This window comes from Falco naumanni, chromosome 3, assembly GCF_017639655.2.
Source record: "Falco naumanni isolate bFalNau1 chromosome 3, bFalNau1.pat, whole genome shotgun sequence".
Classification (NCBI taxonomy): Eukaryota; Metazoa; Chordata; class Aves; order Falconiformes; family Falconidae; genus Falco; species Falco naumanni.
Window position 1 is genome coordinate 1771262 of NC_054056.1, and position 20948 is coordinate 1792209.

Consider the following 20948-nt stretch of genomic DNA (forward strand, 5'->3'; position numbering starts at 1 on the left):
TTGTCCCACCTGCTTCCCAGCCGGACTGGTGGTATGCAGACACAGCTGTAGTGCTCCAGGACCACTCGTTCCCCTGGGCCTTCAATATCCCCCACCTCCCTGTCTGCAGCGAGTGCTGTTGCCCAGTTTGTGAAAGGTTTTCCTGTACCAGGAACTTTACTGACTTTAATAGTGACTTGTGATTTGTAAGAAAAGGTTTTGCCTTGTGCTGGCTCAGCTGTATTACATCATTGTCATACAGATGCTCTTAGTTTGCTGGCTATGAATATCCAGGTCTTGTCCCTGGTTAACCATTGCCAGAAACCATCTATAGCCTTATTTTAAAACCATTTAGGACATTTACTACCCTGCCAGCACACAGGTTGTTTCTGATTATATTGCCTGGCCACCGGAAAATAAAATAGCAAATGAATGACCAATGCACAAGGAGTTTCTCCTGGGGAGCGGGGAGCATCCTCTCAGACGCCCAGCTGCTTGGAGCCTTTGCCTTCCTGATCAACACTGCCCTTGACGTGCGGAATTAGACTCTATAACTCGAAAGTTATAAAGTAGGTACGTTTATTGCGCGCAGATGCACGGGGGATCGCTCCTCCACAAGCGTGCATACCCGAAGTGACGAACCATCTCACATTTATACAATAAAACAAATGAATATTCAATTAACGCCTATACATATTTGTTACCTAAACCCGCTTCTCGTATGTTAATTAGCTTATCAGTCCTTTGCCTGGAATGTGGTGGTCTTGCAGGTTTGTAGGTGATTCATGTCCTTGTGACCATCCGATCAAGGAGACTTAGCACTCCCTCCCTCTAGATAGCATTGGAATATCTCTCATCCTTTTCTCATTCTTTTTTAAAATAGCCCCTTTGTTAGAGGAAGAGGGGCAGGTGTCTCCTCAAAACTGTAGTTGTCTCCTCAGAGCTGTGTGCCTATGTGACCAGACACTGCACCCATGACCAGTCACCATACCCACATTCCTTGAGCAGACATATACAATCACAATCGATGTCCATTGTCCCCATTTCACACTATTTCTCCATATCACCCTAGCCTCTCCCAAAATAAATCAGAGCCAACAATCTTCATTTCTGCCTGGCGTGGAGACCGGTTATTGCTGTAACCACAGGGGGAACACAGCGGTCTTGTCGAGCCACACCATGGATTGGTGCAGGGGAAGCAAAGCCTGGCTGAGAGCAGGGGACACTGGACAGCTCTGCTGATGACTCCAGTCCCCTGTTTTGTGGGCAGATCAGTTCCTTCCCAAGCTCGGTGTTTACAGACTTCCCAAGGTTTTTGAGGCGCTATAGAAAATGAAGGCAGTCTGTCAGCTCTCTGCCGTGTCTTGACATAGACAGTCCTCTATGCCAACATGCACCAGATGGCCAGACATGTTATCACCAGTGTGCTGTCCTCTGCATCACACCAGGGATGGTCATTAAAGCATGGGATCCTGGAAAGGGACTCTCCTGCAGAGCTCCAGTGCTCCAGTGCTGCTCCTTTCCTCCAGCACGGTCAGGAAGATCCTCCAACTCAGAGCAGTACAGATAGAGCATGTCATTTGAAAATACAGCAGAAACATAAGTCACGCTTAGGTAACATACCCAAGCAGAAATATGTGCATGATCCCTAAAGAGGCTTCCAGAGTTCCTCAACTCTACTTTTTTTACAGCTCAGATTCCTGGCTCTCCAAACATCAGACATCGGGCCCCCACGACCTGCTTACTGCCAGCCAGAGAGCACTTCCACCTGGCAATGAGCTGATTCCCACTGCTGACTGGGAGCAGTAAGTAGTAATTATGTGAAAAGTGCCTCCAGAGCAGAACTGATCCTGACAGGCAACTCTGTCATCACCTCCTTGCCTGCCAAACATTGCTGTGTTCACTAGGAATGCCACTTTGCACCTATGCACATCTGTGGTCTTAGAACCAAAAACAGCAGGCAAAGCCGCAGCTTCCTGGGTTCACCTTGACTGTGATGACCTATGGTGCTGCTCTCCTGTCTTCCTTTCGACTGACAGGTCTGAGTGCACCCAACCAAGTGGACACAGTGTTTTGCAGATCCTATTGCCCTCTCCTGGGATCGCTCCAAATCAGATTTATCTTTGTGAAGTTCTATTGAAAGATCTTTGAAGACTCTGTCAAGAACAGGCATTACAGGTACTGTGCTGGTTGTTTTCTTCCAAGATTGGATTTAGCCTATGAAGAAAGATTCTAAATTCATGCTAGCAGCACGCAGGCTGGTGACTTTTGTTATGGTAATGCAGTGTGGATAGCTGTGTGTGAATCCAGTCTATCCTTCCTTGCATATGTATGTTCTCTCTGCCACCCACTGTTGCTCCTCACAGCAGTTTCTGGAGGGAGGATTGTTCCTTCAGTCCCAGGAGAAATATACCACTGCGAAAAGGCTAATCTTCCTTGGAGGGCTGGAAATTTTTTATATAAATCTAGAAACTAGGATGAATTCACACTGCTGAGTCTGCAGGCAGCAAGGCAGTGCAGGTGCAGTCCCGAAAGGGCAGCAGTGAGCACTGGCGAAGGACACCTCTGTCACCCTGCACTGTGTATGCCAAGCTTCTTTAGACCTGTGAGATTACCTCTGTGGTTGGTGTCATTCCTCTTCTTTCTGCTGCTCATTTGGTCTGCAGGCTTCATTTCTCTATGGATGGTCCTATTTCATTGAAGAAATGTGTAAAAGAAGACAATGGGCAAATCTTCTGCATTTAAAGAATTGGTTCTTCAACCACTGAATAAATCCCTAACATAAAATTCCTGTGAAGTTTTTTCTTATAACCAGGCTTTACTTTTTCCACAGGAGTGGACAGAATCAGATCTGGGTGATCCAGGTACACAACACGGATTTATTTTGCAATCAAACACTTATGCCTGATGGCGACGCATGTATAGAGTGGGAGATAGCTGGCATCATGAAGCTTGAGCTGTGCTCCCTTCCCCCCCCATGGGGTTATTAATGTGCACAGTGAAATCTCATGACCCAGAGATTCCCTTCTGTTGGAATTAACATTTTTATTGGTTTTCCCAAATAAAACCCAGCTCCCAGGGTAGAAAAGCACCTACAGAAGACCCTGGTGCATTTCAGCCAGACAATACCGTGTGTAAATTATCAGGCCAGAAATTTACACAATAAAGCACGTCGATCTTCAAGCTACTAGCTGTTTGTCACCTCGTCAGAGCTGACACTGACAAAACAGAACAAAAGAGAAAGAAAAAGATCTCATTCTTTCAGATGAGAGTGTCATTATTCTTCAAAGGAAGGGAGGGAGTGTGGGATTTTATCACAGCAAACGCACCACACTAAAATGGGCACTTTCAGAAGAACAGCTTATCCAGGAGAGCATACTGTACATCTCAGCCGGCAGCTAAACAATTCCAGCATCATTACAGGCCTTCAGGAACCACGAATCTGACACAGCCAAGACGGGGATCTGGATTTTCACGGTAACTTTCTGTCAAGAGACAAAGAAAACTCTTTTAGAGTGCTGCTTTTTTTCTTCAAAGTGTGTTTTCATCTGCTGACAATGGTTTGATCGTTTAGGGTATGTAAAAGGGACCACTTGCAGTACAAATTACTTGCTACCTCAGTCCAACACCATCATATGTTTGCTTTATTTCAATTTATTTTATGAAGCCTTTATTAAGAATATAATTTTGGAGGGATGAGGATCTCCTAGAATACTTCTGAAGCTGAAAAGCAAGTTCCAGTTTGTTAATACTCTTACTAAACAAAGTAAAAAGTGGTGCCTCACTAAAATTTGTAGTACTGTTTACTGGAATTTACTACATTCTTTTTCAAATCTGTTTCTGTCACAAATGCGGTCAATCTGGGAACTGTCTGTGCTACCCTCCATGCCTTGTCCAATGCCTCCCTTCTTTGTCACAAGCCTTGTTTGTGCTCATCAAAGCTTTGTTGAACATGAACAAGTGCATCAATAGTTCAGGACCTGCAGGTGTTTGCCTACATGCCATTCCAAGCAAATTAACTTGAGCAAACTGCTCACGTGCTTGAAGCTGAGTATCAATCGCGCACCCAGGTTTCCTCCATAGCCCCGATCTATATTTACCCGATTTTGACCTGTTGTGTACACTTCTGTAATTAGAAATTTGTTACTGTATCAGCCATTTCTTGAAGAAATATTTACACTCTTAATCATATATACACTGACTGCTTCTTACAGGGCATGACCTCAGATTTTTTGTTCAAAGATTGGATGTACTTTCCTTAAAATACTACAGGTTCTGCAGAAGGTAGCAGAAATGGATGTGAAATTTTTCCTTATTCTTGATTTGAAAGTTAGCATTGCATTATTACCAGCTGAACAAAAAGAGGTTGAGTAATTGTAAAAGTATTATGAATTTTTAAATAATTTTAAAATGTAAATTGATTTTAAACATTGAAGAAGGTCGTCTCTTTTTATATTTTGAGATTGTTTTCCTTCTAGTTTATATTCTGATATTGCTAAATGATTATTTCATAATCTCTGTGAATACACATTGAAATATTCACGCTTTTTGTATCAAAGATCTCATTGTTATTGTGCTTATTGTACAGAAATGGACACACCAACAGCTTCGCTGACTAATAAATACTGAAAGGCAAAGGCAAATACTGAACTGGGTGAAATCAAAGCTGGATTGCTTCAGTGAGGTGACATGGCTGTCCCCCCCATCAGCACCGGCCACCTGAAGCCAGCGAGAACACCTACCCTTCAGCCACCGATCCATGTCACCTTTGGCTGGAGCCTTACGTATGGACTTGCCTGTGTCATCAGTGTTCACAGTAACTTAATTTATTGGAAGGCCTTGTTAGCAGAGAAGCAATTTTCCTCTTTAGAGGCTGCATTTTCAGCTGACAGGGCTGTTTACGCCAGCAGAGAGAATACCACTTCAGTTACCTTTAGGACTGCCGCAAATGTTTTTATTTACTACAGTAAGCTTTTTGAATTCAGGTATGATTCCCTCCAGTGGTGGCATTAAAAAAGCATCTAGAATTTAGTTTGTTATATAGTTGAAGCTGAAATTTAAAAAAGAAGGGGAAAAAAAAGAAACTAATTTTACAGCCTTGATTAAAATTAGCTATCTAACCAAACAAGTTATAGAACCAATTGTTTAGATCGCTCTGCTGCCTTGAAAAAAGGCATTTCCCCAGGAGCCAGAATCCGTGTCGTGTTTTGAGACAGAATCTAAAGCAGTATTAGATGGAAAGAATCTCACGCTTGTGTTTGACAGCGCGGCAATAACGGAAAGCCGGGGGGACGTTCGCGGCGCACTGTTACGTCCGCTCTTTAAGCGCTTGCTGGCGGCTCTCCCGCCGCCCCGCTGGCCCATCACAGACTCCGGGCCCCTCGGAAGGCCGGGGGCGCGCGTTGCCCCCAGGGCAGGCGGCAGCAGCCTCAGCCGGCGGGCGCCCCCGCGAGCGGCCGCTGCCCCGGCCTGCACCGCGCCCCGCTCCCCCGGCCTCTGCCGCAGGCTGCGGGGACCGCACCGCCGCGTCCCGCCCTCAGCGCCCGGCCCCCCCTCGAGCCGGGCGCCCCTGCCAGCGCCGCGTCCCGCCCCCCAGCGCCGCGTCCCGCCCCCTCAGCGCCGCGTCCCGCCCCCTCAGTGCCGCGTCCCGCCCCCTCAGCCCCGCGTCCCGCCCCCTCAGCGCCGCGTCCCGCTCCCCCAGAGCCGGGCGCTCCCGCCAGCGCCGCGTCCCGCCCCCTCAGCGCCGCGTCCCGCCCCCCCCAGCGCCGCGTCCCGCTCCCCCAGAGCCGGGCGCTCCAGCCAGCGCCGCGTCCCGCCCCCCCAGCGCCGCGTCCCGCCCCCTCCAGCGCCGCGTCCCGCCCCCCCCAGCGCCGCGTCCTGCTCCCCCAGCGCCGCGTCCCGCCCCCTCAGCGCCGCGTCCCGCCCCCCCAGCGCCGCGTCCCGCCCCCCCAGCGCCGCGTCCCGCCCCCCCAGCGCCGCGTCCCGCCCCCCCAGCGCCGTGCCCCCCTTCCCGCCGCCGGGCCCGGAGGCCGGCATCGCGCGGGGCGGGGCGCCGCTGCCGTGTTGGCCGCGCAGTCCCGGCCGTGCCCGCGCGCATGCGCCAGGGCCGCGCCTCGCCCCCTGCGGTCGCTCCCTCAGCAGCGCCTGCGCGGCCGGCGGCGTCTGTCAGCCAGCTGGGCCCGGCGGAGTCGCGCCGCCTCCCGCCCCGGCCATGTCGTACGGGCCACTGGACCCCGGGCGTCCCGGGGCGCCGGCGCCGCCGCGGGACTTCGGCGGCATCATCCAGACATGCAGCGCCAACGTGCAGCGCATCGCGCAGTACAGTGAGTGCGGCCGGCCCGGGGGAGGGGGCGGCGCGGCGCGGCCCGGCAGCGCCCTGTGAGGGGCTGCGGCGGGGGGGTCCGCGGGGCCTGCGCCGGGGCCGTGCCGGGCGGGCTGAGGGCTGGCCCGGGCGGGGGGGTCCGGCTGCCCCGCGGGCACACGGCGACCGGCCGCCGGGCCTCCTCCGTGCGCTGCGGCTCGCAGCCCACCTGCCGGCCGGGGCGCGGTAGGCGCGGCGGCCGCCGGGTGCGGTATTCCTGCCGCCCGTGCCGGGGCCGGCTGCCCGCTGGGGAGGCGGGGGCCGGGGGAGGTGGGGGGCCGGGGGAGCCGCTGCCGCGGAGGTCCCGCAGGGCTGGTGTTCAGTCGCCCCCGCTCCCTGCACCGGGGGGCGCCCCGCAGGCCGGCGCTGCCGCCAGGCCGGTGCTGGTGCAGTTCTTGGTCGTATGGTTGACGGTAGAGAAGTTACCGGTATCGTAAGCTAATCGTTGAAATCCTAGTATTGATCGCTGAAACGCTGCTTACAGAGTCATTTCCAAAAGAGCCTTTGATACAGCCCCTTCCGAGGGGTACTGCCCTTGCTAAAGAACCCATCGATTGTCCGAGTGGCCGTGCAGGTTTTTTTAGGGGCGAGGTCAGCTGAAGATGGTTCCTCTGAAAGCTGGTGACCTCCAGTTCCATCATACGAAACTACTAACGTTGGTGGAACTGCTTTGCTTTTGCTCAGTCACGTTCATTTCCTCTTGGTATAGGCTAGTTGAATTGCTTCTAAGTTCACCAAATAACACGGGTCATCTGGGAGTTTTCTTTTTTTTTTTTTTACTATTTTTTTTCTTTACACCCCACCTCCCTTCCACAGGACTTCTGTGAGCCTCCCCTTGTAAGTAGCTCAGCTTCTCTTTCTCATAGGACAAGACTCCACTGTCTCGTGACCAACAGCCCTCCTATCTCAGTGCAGTGCTTACCTCAAATGAAACAAATAGCCTTACAGTTTTGTCAAGGTGGGTGGGAACACACAGAACATCTGACTTAATGTTACGGTAATTAACTTTACCCATTTTATAAAAGCTTTCCATTCAGGCCTAGGAGGAGAAGAGATGTGGAAGCCTTAAGCCTGTCCTCATTTCTCTCTTAATTCCCTAGCTGGAAAACAGCAAGCAAGCAGTGGACACTGCTGACTATTGTTCGCTCCTCTTGGGAGACTCTGTAGAGTTAGCATTTCACACAAAATGTACAGAGAACTGGTGACTTGAGCTGGTAAAACTTGCTTGCAAGACTGTTAGGTTACCTAAGCATCTAGAGAGGATTCTTAAATGTTTTAAGTAATTTTAAGTGAAAAACAGTATATGGAAGGCTTTACATCCTAAAATTGAGAGGGATTGGAGACTGAAAGCTGTTGACCAAGGGCCTCTTTATGTTGGTATGTGTACCCACTATCCAAACAATAAAGATAAAGAGCTCCAGCTCCTTCCCTTTGGCCTCCCAGACACTTTGCTCTCATTTTGTGTCGGCTCTGTGTGTTACTGTTGGCTGAGATAAACTAAGCATAGTGAACTGCTGAGCCTGGCTCAGGCCAGGACAAAAACCAGGATCCCTGGCATGGAAATGGGACTCGCTCAAGAATCTCCCCCAATGGAGGGGGAAAAAAATGCATCACAGAGTATCTAGACATAATAGCACAAATGCCATTTGTGAAGTCCTTGATACCCCCACCCAGAGTGTGGTCTGTGTGCCATTTGTCAGCTTAACTTGACTATGAACTTTTCTGACCTTCCTGTGGCAGACAGCTGTGAAATATATGCAGTCTTGCTTGCTAGAAGCCATGTTCAGCTCCAGTGTATAAGGAGTTAATAACTCCTCGCTGTATGAGTTAATAGAAGTCTAGAATACTCAGAATATTCTCACTGGATGCAAAAGCTAGAATACTTGCCTAATTACTGATTAAATCATATTGCAGCTTTAGCTGATCTGCCATTGTTATAAGCCATTGGACATAACTTTGGAAGAAGTGGCTGTTGTAGGAATATGACGTTTCCTCAGCAACATATTTAACCAGCTGAAGTGGCTTGTTCCAGACTGAAAGCAGAAATTAGACCACTAGGATGTCGCTGACTCGGAAGTAGCTCTTGTTAAATGCATGGCGTATTTCAACTCAATTCAGCTGCCTATAGAACTATATTAAGTTGATTTTCCTTGGTCTTGCCTCTCTCAGTGCTTGACAGTATGGCATGATTTCATGATCGATAGAGGGCTAGAATAGCTCTTCTCCCTACAACATGATTTCACATTGATGCAAACTAACTGTGAAGTGCACCATTGCTATCTGCTGTTCTTGAAAGATTTTTTGTGGCTGTATCACAAAAGGTTTAGGTTATCGTGAGTGGTAGAACTCTGATTTATTTTTTTTTTTAACTGATGGCAACCCTTGGCTTTTTCTTAATTATTTTTTTTAACAGAGCACTTACCATTTAAGTAACTTTAGGATATATGAAAGTGTCAACACAGTGTAGTGAAGTTGTTCTACAGCAGCAATAGCGTAAGATAGAGAAATAGTGAGACTGGTAGAAACAAACAGCTATGTTAGTTGGTCTAAAAAGATTGGGGAAGAGGGGCATGCAAAGCTTTAGCCTCACGTACTTGTCTTCGGGGTATGTATGCCTTATCACTTTCTTAACTGAAAGTTAGTCTGTTAGGCTGGATCCTGTCTAAATGAGGATGCTTAAAATGCACTTTGAATTTGAAGCAAAAAATGTAAGCGTTGCTTTACCAGCTTAAGTCAAACATTGAGAGAAGTCCTTTGGGGAAAGCTACAAGATTACATCCAAGAAGGAATAAAATACACTAGACTTTGTCATACTAACTCATCTTGTGATCTCTTTATCTTCAGCTGCTCAAATAAAGAACTTGATGAGCCAGCTGGGAACCAAGCAGGATTCCAGCAAGCTTCAGGAGAACTTGTAAGTATTAAATGAGCTAACATTTATATAGGTACTCCTTCACTCCTGTCTGTATTCTTGGAGGAACTGGGTTACTTGGTTTGGGGAGATGCTTTATTAGATAAATGTAATACGATCCTACAAACCAAAAATGGCTGGATGTGTTAAGTAGTTTACTGGATGCATTAAGGTGTTTCTGCAGGACTTTGGAGAAGCCATCAAAAGGGCTCAATGGGAATGGTTATAAATGGTATAATTTATTTAAAAAGGGTAGTTGTACGTCAGCCATGCGTTAGCTGTACTCTGAGGACTAGCCATAGTAGCTGCACTTGTGGTCTAGGAGAAATGAATGCCATACTAGGTACTCTGTCATCCCATAAGGGCAATAAGGGAAAACAGCAAGGAAAAGACTCATGATTAATGAAAAAGTAGCATGTATGATGGATTTAGGTGCTAGGAAGATTAGCAATCTTATCTGGCAGACAAAATGCCGCATATTGTTTCAAAAGAATAACGTCCCCGTGGGGACAATGTAGAAGACATTTAAACAGGCATAGTCCAAACTGAATCCTAGAGAGACTGAACTGCCTGCATGTCTGTGCGTCTTTTACAAACTTGTAAAGCATAAACAGCAGGTTATGAGAAGAGCAATTTCTGGAGTCATAAAAGAAAACCTGAAAGTAAGTTCTCACATTATCTCTTCATGTGACTGTACCTTGAACCTCTGAATACGCAACTTCCCCATTTTTTTATGGGATAAGTTAATAACTTGTGATAGCTACATACGCTACACTTGAAGGATGAGATCCGAGCCTATTTGGGAGAGAAAGGTATTTGTTTGCCTGAGCTGTTCAGTTGACTTGATCTGTATGTAACTGGTAGATTAACGAGCTCATCACTGGTGACCAAACATGTCTTTCTGTTTAATTTCATTGTAGAAATGGCCCTCGTTTTTCAGGTGAGAGTGGTTGCACTCCCGCTGCCATACAAATTTAATACAAAAATGCATTGGTGGTTTAGTCAGCTCACATATTGCAGGTCAACTTACACAGTAATGCAGCCTGAATGCTTCAATTTTTTTATCTGTTGGGCTGAAGAGGTGACTTGCACTTAGTCATTATCCATTGAATGCCAAAAAAATTGGTTCTTGGTTTAGTATTTTGAGTCTTCCTGGTTTACAGCATTAGTTTTTTGTGCATATGGCTGCCAAAAAAATTTGCAGTTTGTTCTCTGTGAAGCACTAGCATTCTTTCAAATAAACTGCATCTTTGATGTACAAGATGATGTCTTTACATTAAGTTTGATGTAACTGATGTCTTTCTGTATTGTGGTCCTAATTAAGGTGCTGGCGCACTAAATCCTTTGCAACAATAGCTTTGAATTGCAACATTGCTGGAAAGCATGAAGGCTCAAGGGAAAGCCTTGCATTTCCCACAGTAGAAGCTGGATAATCTGACTCTCTGACCATTAATTTTCACATAAATGTAAGAATTTAATATCTCTGAGTCTCTGTACTTTTATCAAATGTACATTTAACCAATGCAGACAGTGGTTGTCAAGGCAACATTTAGTTACCTATTGGTACCACAAGGAATTCACCCTGAAAGAGTGATTATGTTCATTAAATAAAGTTGTCTTTCCCTTGAATTCGTCTCTCTTATGCCATTGGAGAAAAACATATTTTTAAAACTACTGAATCATACTAGTGAGCAGGGAGCACAGAACTTTGAATCTTTTTTAAAAACATAGTCCAGAGTCAAGTTGCTGGTAAAAGCTAAAAGTCCATCTCTGTTCCATTAGGGTGAAAGGAGAAAACCAAAAGGAAAACGATGTGTTATCTCAGAACCCCGACTTGGTTATTATTTTGGAAACTGAAATGCTTGGAGACAGCTTTTTCAGTAGAAGCTTGTGTAACTGCTTTTGAACCTTTATTTCAGACAACAGCTACAGCATTCTGCAAACCGCCTTGCCAAAGAGACCAATGAATATCTAAAGGAGTTGGGATCTCTGCCGCTTCCTCTGTCTGCTTCTGAACAGGTATGCACGCAGGATTTGTTTGGAAGTATTTTTAAGTCACTCGTTTCATGAAACTAGACTACAGCCTCACAAGGCTTGAGTTGGCTCAGGCGAAGACAGCAGCCTTCTGCAATGAAGAATGTTGTTGAGGTAGGGAAACACATTCGGCTGGCTACACGGATGACGCTGGGGAAACGATGTTTCCCAGTGGCAGTAGGTGTAACTCCCATGACAGTAGGAAGCCCTAAGTGTTTGGGGAGAGCAGAGTATGCAATGCTGGTTTTCTGATTAAATTTCTGAAAAACAATATTGTTTACAAAGTGCTTGGTGATGCGAGGCAGCATTCTAGGATAAGAACTTGTACCAAACTGCATGTCAGTATGAAATCCGATCATGCCATAAAAGCTTTCCCTTACATGTGATTTATTAGAAGGGGGGAAACGCTCGCATTTGAATAAAGCAAAATGTAGTGAGGCAATGATTATGACTTTATCTCTTGTCAAATATTCTTTTAGAGCTCCCCCTCCCTATGGGAAGGGACAGTCCTCTGCTGTTGGCGTTTTCTTACTCTACTTTAAATCACTACCACATTATTGATATATCTGCCTTTGTGAGACTGTTGCGGGCTGATCGGTGGATATGGGTCAGCAGATGTCTTAGTCTAATTCTTTATTTAAAGGTTTGTATGCCAGTTGTAAGCATGGCCATGCTTTGCTTGCTTGTTCAGCAAATATTTTTCAGTTGATCTCCCTCTGGTGAACAAAATCCTGTCACACACATCTCACCAAATGCAGCAGAGACTTTTGAAACCTAGTGAAGCCTGTTGGAGCAGTCCAGTCAAAATCTGCAGGAGCTGGCATCAGCATGCTGAGGACCTCCTTGGGCAGAAGGGTTGTTGTTTTCAGACAGCTCAGACGGAAGCTACAGTGTATTATGAGGCCGCTGTAGTGGCTTATTATAGAAAAAATTAATTGAAAACATTTATTTCCTCAAAATGGCTGTTGAGTTGATACAGACTCATTGAAGGATTATAATACTGGAAAGCCTGCAATTTGAGACAGCTGTTGGAAATCTCTCTAATGAAAAACATAAGAACTGACAAGAGTATTGAGTGTACTTGGGATAAGCTTTTTCACAGCTTCTTGTTTCCCGTAACTGTGGTTTCACAACACTCGAAGGAGCCATTCCGTGGAGGCCAAATAAGTTGATACTGTAAAATGAGGATGAAAAGGAGTATTAACAACTAATGTATTTGGAGAAAAGATAAACTGAAATGGCTATCAGGACTATTAGAGGATATTCTCTAATCAAATAACAGCAGGCTTGCAGTGTGGGGACTGTCTGGGAGAGACAGCTTTTGAAACTGCAGTAATGGGTGTTGTCATTGGTTCTGCAAGTGCGGAGCTTCCTGTATTTGTAAGAAAGTTAAGGAGGTTGTCTTATCAGGACAACAGAAAGTTAAGTACTACCAGATTGGCTAAGTAGAGGAATGGAGGGTAAAGGCATTGTAGGTATCCAGAAGGTACATAATTAAATGTGGTAGATTACTTTTATTCAAATCACATTCCAGTAATGGTGTAGAAGACGACTCTACTTCAGACTTGAAACTAGGTTGAAATTGGAGAACCTTATTGCTTATTGCAGAACAGTTTTGTGCAGTGTACAGCGTTTGGTATAACGAGTTAAAATACAGTGGGTTTTTTGTTCTCTCCAGTGCCCCAGAATGTTGGAACCAAAAGATCACTTGAAAGCCAGCATTCATTGTCATCATTATTATTATGATGATGGGTTTTCTGACAGCCTGTTACATTGTCATGAATGGAAATACCTGAACACTTGTTTTTGTTTCTTTAGCGCCAACAGAGGTTCCAGAAAGAACGTTTAATGAATGACTTCACTGCAGCCTTAAATAACTTCCAGGCAATACAGAGGCGAGTGTCAGAGAAGGAAAAAGAGACTGTAGCAAGGGCAAGAGCTGGCTCCCGTATCTCTGTAAGTATTTATAGGAATTTTGTATTGATATAGTGAACTGCAAGTCTTTTTGAGAGATCTTGTACTTGCCTACCACCTTCATAACTGTCTGCTGACACACTACTGAGTGTAGATGAGGGCTCAGTGCATTAGTTTTGTCATTCCAGATGTTGCGAGTAGGCACTCATTTCAGCGTGCTCCTTGTTGATGTTAGTGGAGGAGGGAAGGGATCCTGGTAGCTTCAACTGTTGTGGAGGATGAGATGGGAAGTCAAGGTATAATTAATAGCAAAGATTGCATGTTGCTCTTTGCTTGACATCAGCCATAGAATATAAAATTTAAAAAGTCATGTGGAAGCTTATTACACCTTACATTACATCTTAAATTTCACAGTTTCTTTATTTTCTTATCGCTTCTGTCCTGCTAATATCTGCAATGTACATTCGAACCTTCTTATTATATTTTGACAAACCCTTGTGGCTACTAAGAATTCATAATAAAAAGGCCAGTGGAAGCATTTTTCTCCCCTTGTCTTGGGGCTTTGCGTTAAGTATGCATTCTTAATTTCTACAAGGGAGCACATTTATCTGTTGGATTATGCTCTGAATTTTTTTGCTGCAAGTTAAGAAAGGAAGTGACAAACAATGACATTTGATCTGAGTAAATGGACTAGTTGCTTTTGATCACTCTGATTTGCAGAGAAAAAGATTAATCTAAAAATTAAATCTAAAGAATAATCTAAATCTAAGCTTAATTAACCAACGTTAAATCTGAAAGTTGAAGTGACAGTGGCATTCACGAAGAACTCTTCTGGACAGTACATGCCTGTGTCTTCAACATATTGCTGTTGATTTTGCAAATGGTCCTGGTAGTCTGCAAGACTAGTAACTCATTTATCTCTTCCAGGCTGATGAGCGGTTCAGAGAAGAGCAGCTTGTTTCATTTGATAGGTAACAGCTTCTTGTACTCTTAATGTTGTACTTTTAACTCAGTATAACTAAACTTTTTGTTTAAGTATGTTATTGTAACTTGGGGCAGGCTATGCTAGCTGAATGTAAAGCAAAAAGATTTGAAATGCAGTTATTATAGTACTGGTAATGTACAATATAAAAAAATTGACTGCATATGACAGTATTTTATCCTCTTTAAATGTAGATTGTGTGATTACTGCCCTGAGGGGAATAGGAAAGTCCCTAGCATGTGGCAGTTGGAGTTCCTGGTTTTCTGGACTGTGAGCACAAGATTACCAGACAGTATTTCCCTCACTGTGGCTCTTTCCACAAAGAGCTGTATATTTCGTGGGTTTGAGTGTTCTCTAGCAGCCCGTTTGGAGCTATTACAAAGTAGTGGATGAGGCTGCCTTAAATTCAGAAGTCCTGGATGTTATGCACTGGCAAACTAATCCTAGAACACGCACAACGAGGCAGCGTTACTGTTACCTGTCAGATAGTTTTATTGACTCTGCAGTAAGTATGCCTGCATAGTAGATAGGTTTGTGAAGTGTTATATCAACTTTACAGTGTGGTAAAGAGAACTCAGGACTCTTCAGAAGCATTTGTAATTTCTGTGTCAGTTTCTACTGTTTGTAAGTTTGGGATGAAATCTATTGACCCTATCTGTATAAATCCTTTTAACTTTCTAAATCAAGCGACTTAGCTTGCACGTCTCACCTGTACATCCTCCCTCTGCAAAGCAGGCTTCATCTGATCAGCTGCTTGGTGTGCATTCCCTTCATTAGCCCTGTGCTTTCACATACTGAGTCAGGAGTGAGTGAAAACCCCAGGCTGTTCAGTTATACAGAGGCTGTGTTGAGTTTGAAGGCCTTGCACACTAAAGCAAGGGGAACCAGACAGGTTCCTGCTTATGCAGAGGCTCCTAGCTCAGTGAGAGGTAGTGGCACACAGCAGCTACTCCCCAGCTGAAGTTCTTCAGTGCTACATGTCAGAAACTTCTGTCTTAAATATCTAAAAACTCCACTGTCATCTCAGAGCTGAATTGCTGGAATGGTCAGCTGTGTCTGACCTAGTCATGTAGCTTATCTTAATTTCTTTTGGCACTTGGAGACTTTAAAACTTACTATTTAGTGTTGTATAACTGATACTGGAATGTTACAGTGCTTTCCAGCACACTTCTTTGTTGAGAAAAGGAAGATACTGCCCTTGAAGAACTTTCTATGCTGAACGTATAGATTGCCTTGTGTTATAGGTACTGCCTTCACTACAATTGGTGTAACTTGTGCAGCAATTACAAAGAACCAGCTCTTCAGGAGAGAGGTAGACTGGGATGCAGTTACTTGTTTTTTTAACATCTCTATTGATGTGTGATTTAATTTGAAGTTATTACTAGACTAATAAATTAAAACAGTAAACCACTTTATTCTTATCTCCAAGTGCCGGGTAGCAGGTGAGAATCTTTGAACCCAGATGCTTGTCAGGTGTTCTCTTGTTCTAATAATGTTGTGCTTGCTGGCTACTCTCTATCAAAACTCTCACCCTGATTTCTGTCTTTTTGGGGAATGGTGAGAGGGAAGAAAGGTACAGGTATTTAAAATTAAAAAAAAAAAAAAAGGAAAGCAGAATTGAAATAAGGAAGTTTCTTCTGTAATGGTGTAGATAACTTCACATCCTAGAGCAGAGTACTGTATGCATATAACTGCTTTCCAGTTTCTTCCCTTTTCCTGATCTATCCTTTTTTTCAGTTGTTCCAACCTGTAACTGTTGTCACAAATCAGTCCTGTATCTGTATACAGCTGCAGGGCCAGGAACCTGGGGGTTGTCCTCTAGGAAGCTTTTCAGCTTTAACTCACTGGCACTTTGCTAGAAATGGAGCGTGGAAGTACCTCTACTCAGGAAGAATTGTACTTTCTTTCCATCTCTTTCCAGTGGTGAAGATTGGAATCAAATGCAATCTCAGGAAGAAGATGTGGCAATAACTGAACAGGACCTTGAACTCATTAAAGAAAGAGAAACAGCAATCAGGCAATTAGAGGTGACCAGTAGATCCTGCACAGTTAACAGTATTGGGAGATAAACCACAGAAGTCATGCAGTGCTAACTAATGGGATGGGCTGAGGAGAACTGCAGGTGGAGGAACAGAGTTCCTTGTAGAGAGGATTGATGCCAAGATCAATCTCCCTGCTCCTGTTCAAGGAGACTAGGTATATTTTCCTTCAGTGTTGACTGGTGGTCCTTCAGAGATGGTAGGAGCAACCCATGTGACAATGATCTCAATTCCACACTGTGCTAATTGCTAGTGTGATGAAACCATATTCAGTAGCAGAAATGTAGCTCCTGTGCTAATCCCAGATTCCACAGACTGTAGCATCAAGTCACCTCAGTCCGTGAATGATGGTATTCTGACACTTTGAACAATGGTCAGAAGAGGTACTAACAATGAGGATTAGAAAAATTCTAACCAATGTTTGTTATAACTTGTCAAACTGTTGTCTTCAGGCAGACATTTTGGATGTCAATCAGATATTTAAGGATTTAGCCATGATGATTCATGACCAAGGAGATATGATTGGTAAGTGTGTTTGGATAATGGGAAGTTTCTTCTTAGTTCGATTACACATTTTGCCTCCATAGATTGAATTTTCCAGTATTTTGTAGAAAAAGTATTGTATTTCAAGTTGGGGTTTTTTTACACACTGAAGCTCTGAAATATTTTACAATGGGTTCTCTTATTTTTCCATAGATAGTATAGAGGCAAATGTGGAAAGTGCAGAAGTCCATGTGGAAAGAGCCAGTGAGCAGTTACAGAGAGCTGCCTATTATCAGGTAAATTTTGTATGCTTGCATTATTGTCAGTGTACAGTGGAGCAATAATGGAACCAGCATAACAAGACATACTGAGGACTGCAGCACACCAAACAAGTTATTAAAAACAGCTTGTGCAAGTTGGCACTTGCTCAAAATTGTGCTGCCAGGAATAGATAAAGCACTTGTATCAAAAACACAGCATTGAAATTAGCTTGTTACTTCAGAGGATATATAGTCACTCTGTTCCTTCATGTAGGTGTGCTCAGCAACTGTAAGTGTTCAGCTGTCTTTGCTGTTCTCAGGAGTTAGCAGGACAGCTAAACAAGAACAAATTCTCACATTGTATCCATTTTGTAAATGTATCAGCCAAGACACTGATGTTGATGTGCAAAAATCCTTGTCCGGACTTGGGACTTCTGGTGACCAGCATTTGCAGCACCCTTCTTTCAAACTGCTATGTTTCTGTCCTGTAGTCTGTCCTCCCTGTCCCATCAAATCTCTTGCGGTGGTTCTCGCTGCTGCTTTCTGTAGGTTCCTTTCATTATTGTCCCTGTAGGTCCAGGTTCTGTGAAGAAATTAAGGGTTCTGCTTCTGTCAGTCCCACACAGAGTTTCACTGCTGGGACTTCAGGTTTCCACACAAGATAAAAATTGCACTCTTTCAAGCTCTTGGGTGGGAAGGTACTAGAAGGCAATAAAACCCCAGTGCTGTTTACCACAGGGGAGGGAAAGTAGCTTTTACAATCTGGCAGCATTTAGTAGTATTCTCTCTCTCTCTGGCTTCCTTTACAAAGTTTTGAGGTATGTTATAAATCTAAGTTTGGGAGCTATTGGACATGTGTTGGATGTGTTTTTCTGGATGGAGAAGGAAGTAATTAGATATAACTATGCTCAAATACTGACAATACCAAGTTAAAAATGGTGTGTATGGACAGACTGTAGTTTCCTATGATGAATAAAGTGATCAAAGCTGTAAAATCCAAGTACATTAACTGTATATGAAATAGTTTAAACTGTAGAAATGCAATACTATTTCCACACCAACCACAAGTGGGCAAGGGGAGATTGTATCGAAGAACTGCTTAGCAGTTTTGTTAGTCTTACCCGGAAGATCTAAATAGCCAGAGATGTTTGGCTTACCTTTGAAGCCATGGTGTTGTCTGTTAGGATGAAAAGTATGCAGTAGGTGTTGTCAAGTTCTCTTTTTGTAGCCAACTTGAAGTAAATATTCCTTAGTGAATGCACTTGAAGTGCATTTTCATTAAGAGAAGCAAAACTTGTTGTGTTTTGACCTGACTGCATCTCAGACCACTGTGCTCTGAGAACTAACTTTTATCTGTAGGATCATGCAGTTTAAGGAACATGTAAAAGTGTTCAGACTACACTTGTTACTTCTCTTGAATAAGCATGGGTATCAAGTGCTCTAGTTCGCCCAAGTTAGTAACATTAACCGGTAGACTTGCTTTTTCCTCTTGTCATCTGTTCCTGGTGTCAGTGGATTATTTTTTTTCTTTTGATTCTTTTATTAGAAGAAATCCCGTAAGAAGATCTGTATCCTGATTCTTGGTCTTGCTGTGGCTTCCATAATCATAGGACTCATTATCTGGGGGTCAATAAAATGAAATCTTCACGTGGAACCCAGTCCTACTGCTGAGATATTTTTTTTTTTTCCCCTCTAAGCAAACAGGCTGACTAGTCTTGGAAATGAATTGACCACCCTGAGAGAGCACAAGCTGGAACTACTTCTAGTAATAGATATTAGCAACTAATGTGCAGATAACTAGTATTTGGAATTAGTAAACCATGGAGACAGTATTTATCAGTTTATATACAAATTATATTGTTTTATGTAACTAAAATCTTGTGGTTTTGCTTTCTGTAATGTATTATTCCCTGTCCCAACTGTATGCTGAAGTGCGATCAATAATTGGAGATGTCATGTTTTTGATAAGTGGCAAAACTTGTAACATGTTATTTGTATAGGTAATTTTGTTGGACTGCAATAAGAATGACATTCAAAGATGGCACAACACCCAGTTCACATTACCTTAATTCAGCAGTTTCTAAAGTCTCCAGTATCTGCCCAATGGTTTTATTAGTCTCCAAGTGGCTGTGGTTCTAGATTCTCTTGAAGAGAAAGATGTTACAGATTTGAAAGGCAAGGAGAAGTAGGCATGGATGATGGTTGGAACCACTGCGTGCTGGTCAGTTTAGCCTTGAGACTCGTAACTGTGTTGTTTAGTTTTTTTGAGTGTAGTTGGGGTTGTTTTATTCCAAAGTGCATCATTTGAGGACAGGATGTTCTTTGACTTAGAATCTAACAATGCAACTTCCTTAGCAAAACTAGCTGGTGGTTTATTATTGGACAAATCCCTTCCAATGCTGACTCTGAAGCACTAGAAATACAGAGTTTAGCTGCTTGCTCCTGATTGCGTTTAGAAGCTTCCTGGGAGAAAATCACGCCAAGATGAGGAAGTGGGCACCTAAGTTTACAGGCTAGCCAGATAGATGAATATTAGCTGAAATTTTGCTTCTGAAGAAGTACCTTGAAGCTCCCTTGTAGTGTATAGTAAATATTATGTGTGGCTTGTTAACATCTGGTGTTTTCCATTTTTGATGAGACAAAGTACAGAAACTGGCTGAGTGAAGTGCTAGGTTTTTCAGACTGAGGAGGATGTGTGTGCAAATGAAAAAGATCCCTGGTTCCAACTGTCTAGCTAGTAGAGCTGGACAGAACATAGCAGCCACTCCCCATTTCAATGTAGTTCTGAACTGACATGCACTGAGGGAACAGTAATCTGTCCAAAGCCCAGTGGAGTATGGTAAATGCAGCATTCTGACCCATTTTGTATTTAATCCTTATTCCATGTCTCCTGTATAGTAAAGTAAATGTGAAAGCTGGGAAGGGAGTGTGTTCTCCCAATTGCACAGTGGTTTGCACTATTGCGTCATCATTCCATCTAATAACCATCAATAAATACTTTTAAAATCCTATGTCAGAGCTTGTTTTGCATTTTAGACGTCGGCACGGGTACATTTGCAGTTCCCTCCGAAGCAAGGTAGAAGACTTTACATCAGCAATAGCAGTGTTTCTTCCAGTTCTGTGGTCCCCAGTTCTTAAGAATTAAACTGGCTGAAAACGCTGGATTACTTTCATGTGGAAATACGCAAAACTCCTGTGCAGAGCCCTGTACGACAGCTGATCCCAGAAAATCACAGCAAAATCTGACTTGAAAGAAGGGAACTGCGTGTTCTCCTCCTTATTTGAAATATTTCTCCTAAATGGTCGAGCCTGCTTCTCTGTGCGCTGCCTGCTGCGGGGGGTGTGTGTGACACCTCCATGTGAAGCGGACGCGCTTACCTCCTCAACACGCTAACGGGGAGCCTGGGCGCAGCGTTTGTGGGGGCTCTGGCCCGTCTGTCCTCGGGACACTGGCATGGAGACCCCGTCCAGCTGGTGGGACTGGGGACTGCTGTAACCACTTGACTCCTTTCTCCTCTGTCTTTACATCATGGAACAGGGCAGTGGAGCTGCTGCAGGAGCGGGTTTTAACAGCAGCCATCGCTGATGGACCCGAGCGTGAAAAATCACCGCCAGACACTCGCTGGTGCCGGCTGTCGCTGCCGGGCAGCCCCGGCTCAACGGGACGATCCCGGAGAAACGCGGCTTTCCGCTCGGGGTGAGCTCGGCTGCCCGTCCCCGTAGCGGTGCGTGGCCGGGCTGGCTGCTGTGCAGGAGCCGGCTGGAGCGCCCGCCCAGCGGGGTCTGGCGCCCCGTTACCGGACGGACGGTGCGTCCGGTTATTGCCCGCTGTGGCGCCCCCGTCAGCACTCTCCGCTCCCGCAGCAGCGTGGGGATCGCGGGAGCAGCCGGCGCCGCGCGTCCCGGCCCCGGCTCCGGCCCCTTCCCCGGCCCCTGCCCCGGCTCGGGCGGGTGCCGAGCCCCCGGTCCCGGCCCGCCCAGGCGG

The 20948-nt window shown here is 44.9% G+C and overlaps 1 protein-coding gene and 2 long non-coding RNA genes across 3 annotated transcripts; 1 reads left to right on the top strand and 2 right to left on the bottom strand.

The window, feature by feature from the left end:
- Positions 1 to 3004: 3004 nt before the first annotated feature.
- Positions 3005 to 5436, bottom strand: LOC121085048. The gene is made up of 2 exons (XR_005826938.1): positions 5230 to 5436; positions 3005 to 3464 (listed from the first exon to the last, which is right to left on the bottom strand). It is a non-coding gene; the product is annotated as an uncharacterized LOC121085048 (long non-coding RNA).
- A 678-nt stretch (positions 5437 to 6114) lies between these two features.
- On the top strand, positions 6115 to 19974 carry STX12 (syntaxin 12). The gene is made up of 9 exons (XM_040588772.1): positions 6115 to 6302; positions 9185 to 9254; positions 11171 to 11270; positions 13104 to 13241; positions 14127 to 14170; positions 16103 to 16208; positions 16673 to 16745; positions 16917 to 16999; positions 18510 to 19974. The coding sequence occupies exons 1-9, from the start codon at positions 6191 to 6193 to the stop codon at positions 18600 to 18602; spliced, it is 819 nt and encodes a 272-aa protein (XP_040444706.1). The 5' UTR covers positions 6115 to 6190; the 3' UTR covers positions 18603 to 19974.
- On the bottom strand, positions 11719 to 20846 carry LOC121085784. The gene is made up of 2 exons (XR_005827188.1): positions 20342 to 20846; positions 11719 to 12459 (listed from the first exon to the last, which is right to left on the bottom strand). It is a non-coding gene; the product is annotated as an uncharacterized LOC121085784 (long non-coding RNA).
- Between the last annotated feature and the right edge of the window lie 102 nt (positions 20847 to 20948).

Coding starts and splice junctions, on each gene's coding strand:
- STX12 (XM_040588772.1), top strand. CDS start 6,191: ATGTCGTACGGGCCACTGGACCCCGGGCGTCCCGGGGCGCCGGCGCCG. Junction 9,255..11,170: donor AGCAAGCTTCAGGAGAACTT/GTAAGTATTAAA, acceptor CCTTTATTTCAG/ACAACAGCTACAGCATTCTG. Junction 16,746..16,916: donor TGACCAAGGAGATATGATTG/GTAAGTGTGTTT, acceptor ATTTTTCCATAG/ATAGTATAGAGGCAAATGTG.